General features: G+C 37.2%; 2 protein-coding genes across 6 annotated transcripts in view; one reads left to right on the top strand and one right to left on the bottom strand.

Moving 5' to 3' along the window:
* The first annotated feature begins 2,672 nt into the window (after nucleotides 1–2,672).
* Nucleotides 2,673–5,394, top strand: insl5a (insulin-like 5a). The gene is made up of 2 exons (XM_086089721.1): nucleotides 2,673–2,953; nucleotides 4,842–5,394. The coding sequence occupies exons 1-2, from the start codon at nucleotides 2,782–2,784 to the stop codon at nucleotides 4,994–4,996; spliced, it is 327 nt and encodes a 108-aa protein (XP_085945847.1). The 5' UTR covers nucleotides 2,673–2,781; the 3' UTR covers nucleotides 4,997–5,394.
* Nucleotides 5,395–7,478: 2,084 nt separating this feature from the next.
* sgip1a (SH3GL interacting endocytic adaptor 1a) overlaps nucleotides 7,479–12,868 on the bottom strand; it is a 54,095-nt gene continuing 48,705 nt past the window's right edge. For all 5 annotated transcript variants that reach the window (XM_086089085.1, XM_086089087.1, XM_086089086.1 and 2 more), the window contains 5 exons: nucleotides 12,480–12,615; nucleotides 12,163–12,365; nucleotides 11,980–12,044; nucleotides 10,674–10,838; nucleotides 7,479–10,046 (listed from right to left, as the gene is read on the bottom strand). In XM_086089085.1, coding sequence (XP_085945211.1) covers nucleotides 10,024–10,046; nucleotides 10,674–10,838; nucleotides 11,980–12,044; nucleotides 12,163–12,365; nucleotides 12,480–12,615 — 592 coding nt within the window. In that variant the 3' untranslated portion in view covers nucleotides 7,479–10,023. The remainder of the gene's footprint in view (nucleotides 10,047–10,673; nucleotides 10,839–11,979; nucleotides 12,045–12,162; nucleotides 12,366–12,479; nucleotides 12,616–12,868) is intronic.

A 12,868-nucleotide genomic window follows, 5' to 3' on the forward strand; every position in this document is an offset into this window, starting at 1 on the left:
CCATTTGAATGTGTCATTTAACAACTGATGCATGACTCACAGCTACAGCCATTGCTTTTATGTTCAATGAGGTGTATGGTCCAACACATCATGTACACATCTTTCTCTGCAGCCCGGTGTAAACAGTGCTTGACAATATGCAAACTCACGTTTTTCCCATCATTGATTATGCAAGTGTAATAGTGTCAGTCTCTGTAAACATCGTTAGGGAAAATATTTAATGAAACGTGACATATTGGTCAAATCTGTTCATTTTTAATTTTACACACTATCTATTTTGTTGAGATTACACTTTTTTTCTAGTGTAATAGCATTTTATGTTGCTATTATTCCTGTCAGTGGCCAGTTGTTGTGGATATCTATCTTATTGCTGTCTTTTAGCCAAACATCATGGATGATACACATTCCAGTTCCAGACCTGAGATAAAACGAGCACACATACATTAACGGGCGTGTCGTGACTTGGTTGTCATGACTTGTTCCAACATTAGTTCCCGGAGAAACAGGCGACCAATTGTCTCGGTGAGATAAAAACAATCCCTCGAGCACAAATTCAATCGGCATAAAAACCTAATGAGTTTATTTGGTTTGATATTTTTTATGTACTGCCATAAAAAATATTTTCTCAGAAAGGCATCACAAAAGGTACAAACCATAGTGTTGTGGTGGACTACTGCCACAGTGTAAATATTATTTGAAAATTGGATGCAAAAGTAGGTACACATATTTAAAAAAAAAAGAGAGAGAAAAACACTTACATAACTTAAAATAAATAAATAAACAGGAAAAATTAATGTATTTTGTTCCTTCTTTTTTTTTTTGAAGATATGTATTGTATATGTTTTCTGCATACCTACTTTTGTACTCCCTGTATATCTGCCAATAAGTATTCATGAACTACTGAACTGGTAATAAGAAATGTTTTCTGAGACGGACAATGATGGTTTTCAAAGCAATGTTTGAAGTTTTAAACAAAATTATGTGTTGCATATTTTTGTCATAAATTTCAATCCAAAAGTATAATGCCTTCCACAAGTGCAGTGATGAATATGGTTTTACCATTTATTGTATCCCATCAGTACTACAGTGTCTGATTCTATTGCACTTCCTTTTATCACAATGCTGGGTTTTGGTATCAGACTGATACCCAGCCTTATTTCAAGGATCAGAACTCGTGACGTGGTTGTTTTACAATCAGGAAAAATACATTAGAAGAATGTAAAATTTCCATTAGTTTGATTCAATTCTAAGGAAAAATGCTATATTGGAATATAAATGTATTTATTTAAAATTGTCTGTCATTGTTTTTTTCATGGGGAGGGGGGGGGGGGTGTATTTTAAGTATCAAAAGTACGAGTGGTATCGTATTTGGTATCAGTGGCACTGACTGCTCAAGAGTAAAAACTTCCAAATTCCACAAATGGGGGGGGGGGGTAAAATAAATTGCTTCAAGCCCAAATTTAACATCAACAAAACTTAAAGAGGAAGTCAACTCGAAAATGTAAAATGTTCTTAAAAATATGTTGTATGCGCTACCCTCCACTAGTCTAAACACAGCATTCAGATTAATATTGAGTTTGTCCTGAGCAACTGTGACACCATTTTCTTTGGACAGCAAGTAGCAAAATGGCCTCCCCTTTTGCATTTGGTGTATTGATTGATTGAGGTCTACAATACACACTTTCTGTCTGAAATCTTAGGGGACATGGTGATGCTAGGGGCGGGTTGGATTTGGAAATCTCAATCTTGCAGAATTATTCGGATCCAATCCAGGAAAGGTTTGAGATACTGCGAAAGAAAATTCTGATCCACGGATCAGGAAAATGGGATTTGAAAGTCAGTTTAATCTGGATTTGAATTTTTGCAATTCTGGGTCCTGCACCTAATGATGGCCAAGCAGGGCGAGTCGGGTGTGTGTCTTGACCTCTTAAAAACACCTCAGACTGACCCACCAAACCCCTGAGCTTCAATCGAACCCAGATTTAGAACCACTGATTTAGTCTTCAATGCAACTTGAGGATGTTTTTGGAATGTGACAGCTCCAGTATCCGAAAACAACTCACACAAGCCTGGAGAAAAGTTAAAAAGTGAACAACTAACCCTACCCAGCTGTCCCACCACATATATTGCACACTTTTTTTTTTATTACTGGACTATATTTTTCCAAACAAGCATGCTATGATAGCACGATCACCGTAAGTAGGTCTGCTGATAACAATCATGCTGAAATGTCATACTGACTATCACACCGCACGATCAATGTCTCTGTAATGACCTTGCTGATGGACTGTCAACATTGACTTTTTCCTCTCATATGGTCCAAAACGCTGTAAAGTAGTCAACATCACTGCTTTCTAAGTGTGTAAACGCGCCAAACATCTGCTTGAGCGTGGGAGGGGGGGGGGTCACTTTGCTTCACCTAATTAGCCATGCACCACAGTAAAGGTCAGTGCAATCACTACGTAATCACCTGGAGCAGAAAGGGTTGCCCTCGTTTAATTTGATTGCCATTTGGAAGTGATATTCTCTCGAAGAATGGCCAAAGTGGCCAAAAAGCGGAAATGGTGGGTGGCCATGTAAACATGTGCATGTGTGACTGGGATGGGCTAAGGAGCATTAAGTGGGAGGTGCGGGGATGCGCAGTATCCCGCAACAGAAAGGTGGACGGCTATATAGTGAGGACAGCAGACAGAGCGGCATCCATAAGAGAGGAGAAAAGATCCCACTCAGGGCATCAGCAGTAACTTTAAAAGAAAAAGAAAGTCACTTTAGGTATCCAGGATGCGAGCTCTCGTGGTTTTGCCTCTGCTGCTTTGTGCCGTGGCGTGGGTGGGCAGAACAAGGGCCGAGGTCAAAGCCGTGAAACTGTGTGGCCGAGAGTTCCTCAGAGCCGTCGTGTACACTTGCGGAGGATCCCGCTGGAGGAGGTTCCCCGCCGAGTCAAACATGGATGGTGAGATGACTGTTTAGTTATTTGTTTGTCCTGTGTACAGTTTTTGGTTGTTAAGATCAGACGAGTGAGAGAGAAAAAAAAGAAAAAGAGAGAGAGAGAGCAATGATGATGACATGTTGAATCGGTAAGATTAATACTGAGCTTTCTCTTAAGAAAAGAAAAAAGAAAAAAGAAAAAAAAGATCAGATGAGTGAAAAGTATAATAGTAGGGATGTTCGATAACACTTATTCCAGACCAATACCAACTCCTGAGTACAGATACCACTAGTACTTTCCATACATAACATCCCCAATGACGGATAATTTATCCCAAAATAGAAGCATAGATAATTGCCATTAATTTAATGCAATTTAAGGAAAACATTTAAATTTAGATAATAATAATTTTTCTAATTTTCAAGACCCTGATCGTAACTTCCACAGGAGGGTGGCCGATACCGATATTGATTTCCATCGCGAGTACCGATACCTAGAAATAAGGCCTGGAATCGTCCCAATACGATACCTGGTATCGGTACTCGCACATCCCTTTGGTATTTAGTAATGTTGTCAATACATTTTTCCAGATTTTATTTATAAAGGCCAGGTCTGACCCAACACTTTATTTTATGTTTCTTGTTATTGATTGATGTAAAATAAATTAATTTTAGCAGAAAATGTGGATGAAAAATTGTCTTAGCTTTTTAAAGCTTTAAAAAAATAAAAAACTATTTTATTGATTTATTGATTTATTGATTTATTAATTAATTGATTTATTGATTTATTGATTTATTGATTTATTGATTTATGTATGTATGTATGTATGTATGTATGTATGTATGTATGTATGTATGTATGTATGTATGTATGTATTATTGTTATGATATTTTTTTTACCAAAAACCCCTTAACATGAATTGAACAATATAATTTCTATCTGGCTGTCACCATGACTTTGGATTTTAAGAAGAATTTGTTGTTAAACAATATGTAAGATATGCAGGTGCAATTGTGTATACTGTATGTAGTAACATGATTAGGTGATTATATGTTTATTTTATTTTCAGTCATCACGAACCTCTGAAGGAAATCTGAGACAAACAAGACTTTTACACTGCCACATTGGTTGTCTGAAACTTAATTTTCTTTTTTTTTATAATGCCTTGGCCAGATGCTTTATTAGATACAGCCGGACAACCTAGAGAGAATTCTGCCCTTATAAAAGCATGAATGCTCAGTTTCAATGAACACAATCATAATGTTGTGGAATCAGAATCAGATTTATTGACCAAGTATGTAAAAACACACAAAGAATTTGCCTTCACAGTCAGAACCCGTCCAAGAAACACAAAAAATGACAATAACCAACAGAGGGAGACATGGGAAGCCTTGTGGTTCTCTCCCTAGCGCCCTGAGTTTCTTAGATGGAAAAAAAAACTGAGATATGAGGTAGGAGAGCCCTGAAAAACCATGAAAAACACTTAACATGACATAAGAAAAATATTCTAAATGATCAATCAAACACAACCAAACAAGCTTCAGTCACCGTGATACTGACTGTGTCCTTGCGCCATATTCTAGCAATCTAGAATTTTCCATGCATGTGTGGGCAGACCAGGACATGATGTCTACATCATTAATCCACAGGAGCACACATATCAAGATTACAAGATCTCAGTCTCAAACTCAGTTAGTCTTATCAGTTGGAGTGATCACGACGAGGAAAGGGACACTGAACAAGTCAAATTGCATAGCGGAAATCTGCATTGTCATTAGGGACGCTTTTAATGGGAACATCAATCAATTGAACAAGATGGTTGCACTCCATCTGTCACGTGTATGTAAATAAACATAATGCCACAGAATCAATTGTGATTTTTTTTGTCCTTCATTGTGTATTGTTGATGCAGGTCTGTCCACAGGAGAGGAGAACAGTTTGGAAAGTTTCCAGAGCATCAAAAACCACCCGGGCTCAGACTTGACCAGGCGGGACATAAACAACATCCTGACAACAGTGTGCTGCCAGGTCGGCTGCAGGAAGAGCGACCTCACCTTCCTCTGCTGAGCTCAGCCACATCATCGTCATCCTCCCTTTGAATCAGCCTTGCCTTAATATAATCCAAATGTAAATCAGAATGCTTAAAGACAACATGATCATCATATGAATTGCAATTGTCTTTTCCATGAAATTATTTACAAAAAAAATTATTGTTGTATTTTTATTGAACGTAAATGTAATGCTATTGATCGTTATTTTGGTGGAAATATTTCTGAGCACCTATAATGTAATCATGGTACAATCACACCAATTAGTGATTGAGGTTAGAGAAGGTGAAGAATGCTGCATGTCTTTTTCGATCAGTTGAAAGCACTCACTGATAGGTAAGCAGGTTTGTAAACAGTCCATGCTTGTTTTTATTTAAATGGAGGAATATGCTTTTATTTCACTATTTTGTCCAATAAATTGCACAGGAGTCATATTCCTTGATGAGTATAAATTTCACCCCCCCAATGTATACAGTGAATGTAATCACTGGCACTGACCAATAAAATATATACTTCAATGACCTCTAACAGTGATCCTAGTGGTTAGTGCTTCTGTCTCAAAGTTATGGATTTAAATCTCAGCTAAATTTCCTGTATGGATTTTGCATGTTGTCTCCATTAGTGTTGCATATTTTACCAGGACTTAAAAAAGTGATACGGTTACGATACATCACCAGCATGGTGTCAACAAATCTAAAAAAAAGTTGGGACAAGGCCATTTTCACTACTGTGAGGCATCCCCTCTTCAGTCTGCAAACGTCTTGGGATCGAGGAGACAGGTTTCTCAAGTTTAGAAATAGAAATGCTGTCCCACTCTTGTCTAACACGCATCTCTCTAACTGTTCAACTGTCTTGGGCTTTCTTTGTTGAAACTTTTTCTTTATGATGCGCCAAATGTGCTCTATAAGTGAAAGAAGTGGACTGCAGGCTGGCCATTTCAATACCCGGATCCTGTTCCTACGCAGCCATGATGTTGTAATTGGTGCTGCATGTGGTCTGGCATTATCGTGTTGAGAAATGCAAGATCTTCTCTGAAAGTGATGATGCCTGATGATGTTGTTCTCGAATCTGAATATACCTTTGTGCATTGACGATGCCTTTCCAGATGTGGAAGCTGCACATGCCACACGCACTCATGCAACCCTATACCATCACAGATGCAGGCTCATAAACTGAGTGTTGATAGCAACTTGGGTTGTACTTGTCCTCTTTAGTCAGTATGATATAGCGCCCCAGTTTTCCACAAACAACTTTGAATCGTGAATTGTGATTCGTCTGACCACAAAACAGGTTTCCACTTTGCCACTCTCCATTTCTTCTTGGTCTGCTTTAGAAATGGCTTCTTCTTTGTACTGTCGAGTTTCATCTGGCAACGGCGGCTGGCACGGTGGATTGTGTTTACCCTCAATGTTTTCTGGAAGTATTGCTCAGCCCTTTCTGTGATTTCCCTTACAGTAAGCATTCCTGTTTGCGGTGCGGTGCCGTTTAAGGGCCCGAAGATCATGGGCATCCAGTATGATTTGTCGGTTTTGACCCTTGCACACAGAGATTGCTCCAGATTCTCTGAATCTTTGGATGATGTTATGCACTATAGATGATGATTACTTCAACCTTTTTGCAGTTTTTTGCTGGTAAACACCTTTCAGATTTTTTTCCACAATTTTTCTGCGCAACATTGGAGGAATTGGTGATTCTCTACCCATCTTCGCTTCTGAGAGACACTGCCACTCCGAGAAGCTCTTTTTATACTCCAATCAAGTTGCCAATGGACCTCATTAGTGGTAACTGGTCTTCCAGCAGTTTTTTTTTTTATAAGTGCAATTGACTTTTCCAGCCTCTTATTGCTACCTGTCCCAACTTTTTTTTATTTTTTTTATTTGTTGGCACCATGAAATTTACAATCAACATATTTTTCCCTTAAAATTATACATTTTCTCAGTTTAAACTTTTGGCCTGTCATCTATGTTCTATTCTGAACAAAATATTGAAATGTGGCACATGCACATAATTGCATTCAGAATTTGTATAGTGTCCCAACTTTTGGGGAATTGGGTTTGTATTATTCTTAAAGTGAGCCCCCTAGAAATGTTATGTAACTGCCAAAGAATATTAAAATACAACATTTAAAGGAGCACATAACTGCAGCCCGCAGACTGGATTGGACTAATGTGGGGTGGAGGTGTTTGTTCTGGGCATTGGGTTCAAAAGTTGTGGTCAATAGATGTCCACAATAGAAATTAGTGGGATGCGTGCAGTATCACATATCCACAGCAGAGGGCGCACTCTCTCTCTCCCTCCCCCTCTTGCAATTTTTACATCTTATTGACGTCATAAAACGGCGCATCATTAAAAGCGACTGAGAAAATAGCTAGTTCTTAGGGTTCGAAAATCCATGTGGGCACTGGGCAGAATCAAATGTTTAAGTCCTCCCCCACGTTCAGCCAGTTTACTGAAATGATCACGTACAATACATATGTTGAAGAAATCCAAACACAATTCAATGGAGTTAGAACTTTTATTGGTTCTGGAAGGAAGCAAACTAAATTTCCATATTAGCGTTGAGGCTGTACATGGTTTGATGTTAAAGCATTCTTACTCACAACACACACACAAAACTGTTCTTGTCAACAGTATTACAAGTGAGTGAGTACACAGCACAACATCATTTTAGAATTTTCTGAAGGTAAAGGTTGCCCTGCTTTTTTTTCTGCATGCTCTATAAGCAATGATGAATTACTGCAGGACACATTCACTACAGAGATGAGCCTCTGAACTGGGAAAAAAGGAAACACATGAACAAAAAAAATATTTATAAATAAACAAAAAAATCCAGCATACCCAATATTTAAACGACTGATAATTCATTTAGTGCAACATGAAATTTTTAATTTTATATAAAAATAATAGCAAAGCAATTATTTCAAGTGGTTGTTCTTAAAAAAAAGAGGGGGGAAAAAAAAGAGAATTTTGCTTTATTGCAAATAATACATTTTAGTTTAGCCAGTCAGATTGTTTTGGATTTGAATCAACGACGTTGAAGGATTGTTTTGAGTCAAGCAATTAAAAAACAATTATATTATTTAAATTTCGGAGCACTTGACATAAGTGTTTTGCTTCACTTAAAGAAATTAGTTGCAGGTTGCAGTATTTATTATTATTATTATTTTTACAGTCAAAGCTCAAATATTCGGTGTGACAGATTACTTATTTTGTGTTTGTTTGTTTACAGTTCATCCAATGTTTATTTTTTTTCAGTGTGGAAAAGATTGTTCCATTTACATTTTAAAAGACTGAGCTGAGTGATAGAATGGATTTGGAACCAATGCATGATGGGGCAAGGTTGCTGTGATTGCTCTGATATTCACCAAAAGCTTCCTGTCATCTGTTTGTTCCCACTGGCAATTCAAAACAACAACAACAACATAGGGAACACTGATGTCAGGATAATTGCTGTGTTGCTCTAAACCCAGTTTATGATGCTTCTACAACACATCTTACAAGACCATGTTTGGGTGTATTTAACACAATATCGACATACAAGACAGTACCGTGGGCTTGGGCTACACACCTCACATACACACTTCATGTTCAGAAGGCGTGTCAAAGATAATTCGGGAAAATAGACATTATCGGCACCGTGTTCCCCCCACACAATAAACAATAAAATATTTTTCTGTTTATAGTCAGCATGAAAAATATTCCCCTTATTCTCATCCACAGAGGTTGGAGGACATAGTACACACACGCACGCACACACACACAAAGCATTTTGGTCAACTTAACCTCCATCTCCAACCTCATGGTGTCATCTCACAGAGACCGTTACAATTATGTAAAATAAAGCTATGGATTCAAGCGGGGCGTGAGGACCAGGCTGGCGCCTGAAATGCAATTCGGGAAGTCACATTTGAATAGAGAAAGAAGTCAAGCAGTAAAGCATAGAGAAAGCTTGTAGTGTTAACAAGGGTCAAGCTACAGGAAAAGTGATAATGCTGATGAAAGGACTTCCCTTTATTTTATTTTTTAAATAAGCAAATATGTGTCTACCTCAGCCTGAATTAATCCATTGTAGTGATGACAATATCGAATGGGAGTAGATTACTGATTGCCAGTTGGTGCAGACATAATAGATGGAATGGATCCATCATCCTCATCAAACCTCCAGCATGAACGTCAATTTGCATTTCAATGTGAACCCCCTTTCCTCTTAAGTCTACATGAACACTGCTTTCACACAGCAAAACACAGCATCCTGGATGATATTTATGGTTTTAAACTACCTGACCCCACCCACCCATATATACATATAGCTCAAAACCTCTGATGCACTTGAATTAAAAAATTATATCTGAAACAAATTCAAAAATTATACGTTATACTGTACACGTTACTCTACTACACAGATAACAAAAAGAGTTAACATATTTTCAGGGTACTGAATTATGTGATACCGTTCAAAATCTAACCGTATACAGAATCACATTTTCTACAACAAATCATGTCATTAATGAAAAAAATAAAATAAAAATGGACGCCGTCATGTCATCTGGAGTTAACACTGCGGTCCTGGGAACAACAGAAAGGCTATGTAACAATACAAGGAAAACACCAAACGCCCTTTAAGATATATATTATTGATTTTAAATGACACTTTGTACACGTAAGGGAAAACACTTCTTTTAACGTCTTGACCAGCAGATTAGTTTATCATTGCAGCTGCCTACCAGCCCAAACATCTCTACAATTGGTCAGGCAGCCGCAGTGAAGTGTCACCACATTTGGACCAGAGGCACAGATTTCCCAAAGAAGGAAAGAGTCCAGGAGCGTACCACCAGCAATTCAGATGGAATGCAATAAATAAATATTAACACCATTAGGACAAATGTCATTATTAAATGACCTAAAATAGCTCCACGAAGCTAGTTTGACGTTTTACAATACTGCCGTTGTCCTGCGCTCTGACAAGGTGAATGAAGAGTGCGGGTCTGTCCTCTGTGTCATCCGCCATCCCCTGGAGTTCATTTGTTCATCGGTGCTCTTCTTCAGTTAGTTGTCCGCCAGGTATTTCCCTAAAGGACAAAATAGTTTGTTTAACTCATGTGTTCATGGATTTTAAATCAGACATTCGTAGCTGGTTGATTATGGAGGACCAGAACTGCCAAAAGTAAAAATAACTAACTAAATAAATACACAAATAAAAGTGAAAATAAAACTGATATCAAAAATAGAATTCAAAAATTAAATGCAAAAATGTAATATAAATATAAATAAAAACTATATATATATATATATATATATATATATATATATATATATATATATATATATATATATATATATATATATATACACATAAATAAATTAAAGTAAAAATAATTATTTTTATAAATGTAATTACATTTTCTAAATTGTATTTATTTTCTGGTTTTTTAATAAATCTAAAAAAATATATATATATTTTTCCTTTTATTTATTTATGGATACATATTTTGTTGTTTTTATTTATTTATTTTTTGTATATCATTTTTTAATTGTATTTTTTTTAGATCTGTTTTTATTTTCACTTTTATTCATGTATTTATTTATTGGGTCATGTATTTATTATTAATTTTGGCAGTTTTGGTCCTCCACAGTTGATCGTTGTCTTTCTAACCAAATAGTAATACTGTATAACAGCTTGACGATTTCACACTCACCAGCAGCGAACCGCTTCTTGACAAGTGAGAAGCGATACCCGGGCCCAGCCAGTTCAATGTCACAGCCTGACAGTGTACTGCCTTCACTAGTGAATTGCACGGCCAGTGGAGCTGGTTTAGTTGGGCCTTCTGTTAGCTGGAAGCGGGCTAACAAAGAGCCCACACCTACAGGAAAATGCAGAACACAAGCTGGTGGTCAGCACATCATGGAAAATCATTAAGAATAAGGAGGTGATTTCAGATTTTTTTTTTCCTGATGAGCTGACTGCATCTTGAGAAGAGGTGGCTTTATGCTATCTTACTTAAGAGCAAATAATAAGGAAGCACTGATGAGAAATTACAAATTAAGACAATTTACAAATATTTTTTCTTTTTTCTTTCTATTTATCATAATAAAAATAACCAAATGACAATTGATTTAATAGGAGAGTGTAAACATGACATAAGGTGATATTTCATGATTTATTTAATGAAATTACTGAACTTCGGCATCCCATGGGCAGGGATTTTATTCATCATCTCTTCAGATGTATTGCAGCAAGCCATTTGAGACCCTCTGTCAGTTTTTAGCAAAACTCAGCACCAACTAAAAATAGCATTTGGCACAGGCTAGCGCTAGCCCATGTCATCACAAGAGGGGGTGTGACGCTCATGATAAACTACTAGAAAAACAAATAATACATTGGTTTTGGATAGTGTTGGTGCAATGATTCATAAAAACTACATACTGAAATAGTTCATGAATTAAACTAATTCAGTTACAGAAGAAAATAGTGTTAGTTGGTAATGAATGTGAAGATGTGATGATGTTAATGCCCAATGCAGGGGTGGATATTTTCCTGTGGGATATTTGCCTAGAGCAAAAAGACCCCATAATAAAAGAACAAGGAAAGACAATACATTAGATAGAGTCGTGCCTTCAGCTCACTTCTTCCGTTTTGACAATAGTGTTCTGAGATATGAGCATATGAACTCATATCTCAAGGCACCAATCAATGCATATACAATAACAATTTGCTAAGAGTATCTTTACCAACAGCGATGGCTTGGTTTTAGTGTGTTTAATAAATTAAAAGTGAAGATTATTAAAGTGGCCCTTGCAACCTTCGTTTTTCTATATACGGCCCGCGTTGAAAAATGTTTGGACGCCCAGTTATGTATATAATTAATTATCGATTCAATAATTAAAATAACAATTAAATATATTACAAATCAAAGCATATTATGTCGTCCAATGTTGAAAAGTCATACATCTCTGCAAAACTATATTCATCACAGGCTATGAAGAATATTTGAAGGTACAGACCTCCATTATCAGATTTTTGCGAGATATCTGGAATCTTCCATAGGATTCTTTGCTGCTCTGCGTTCCTGTTAGGACAAGGTGGCATTAGTTCAGTAAAGCATATTAATGTTCTATCAGACTGTTTATTTGTTTGGTGCTGCACTGGCTTGAAAACAATAACACATAGAGCAATTATATCTTTACCATGCAGCTGGAGGTAACACAGCTTGAAGTTTGGAAACGCCGCCATCAACTGGGACCAGAAACTGGACATTGTTCAGCGCCATCGGCGTTGACATGGCCTCGCCGTTGTATTTGTAGTCTATCCTCAGGTCTGTGCTGGTGGGTTCACACCGCCAGCTCACGGCCAGATTCATGGGAGTTGACACAGGACCCTGCACTGACACCTGGAAAAGAAAAACAAAATATTTGCTTATATTTTTGCACTTTGATTTTCAGTACAACATAACAAGCATTGCTTTTTCAGTTGGTTTCATGTGTGTTGTATTTTGCCAGCTCACCTGATACTTCAGCATGTCCACATTATAGTATGTTGCCTGCGGCTTCTGTTCCGATACCTTCTTTAGATGGGATATCAGGTTTGGCATGTTCACCCAGAAGTCCTTGGCATCAGCCTTGGCTTGCGTGGCGGTGTCGCTGGTGAAGATGCACAAACAAACAACTTCTCAAACTAATCTTTAAGACAAACACACTCTGGGCTTTGGGCGGAGTTTAACACACTTCAGCAGTGGAGTTACATGCAGAAATAATCAATCAAGAAACATCATTATTTACAATTTCTCAAAAGGGAAAACATTTTATGCTGTTACAGACCATGTAGCAAGACGGACAGAGGGTGAAAAATACAAAAATACAAAAAAAAAAAAAAAAAAAATCTCTGGTAGTATTT

Source organism: Leptonotus elevatus, chromosome 11 (genome assembly GCF_054856555.1).
Source record: "Leptonotus elevatus isolate MCC_2025b chromosome 11, RoL_Lele_1.0, whole genome shotgun sequence".
Classification (NCBI taxonomy): domain Eukaryota; kingdom Metazoa; phylum Chordata; class Actinopteri; order Syngnathiformes; family Syngnathidae; genus Leptonotus; species Leptonotus elevatus.

Excerpts from the sequence above, each read along its gene's own strand:
- insl5a (XM_086089721.1), top strand. The coding sequence starts at position 2,782 with ATGCGAGCTCTCGTGGTTTTGCCTCTGCTGCTTTGTGCCGTGGCGTGG. Across the intron at positions 2,954-4,841 it reads CGCCGAGTCAAACATGGATG|GTCTGTCCACAGGAGAGGAG; the intron begins GTGAGATGACTG and ends TTGTTGATGCAG.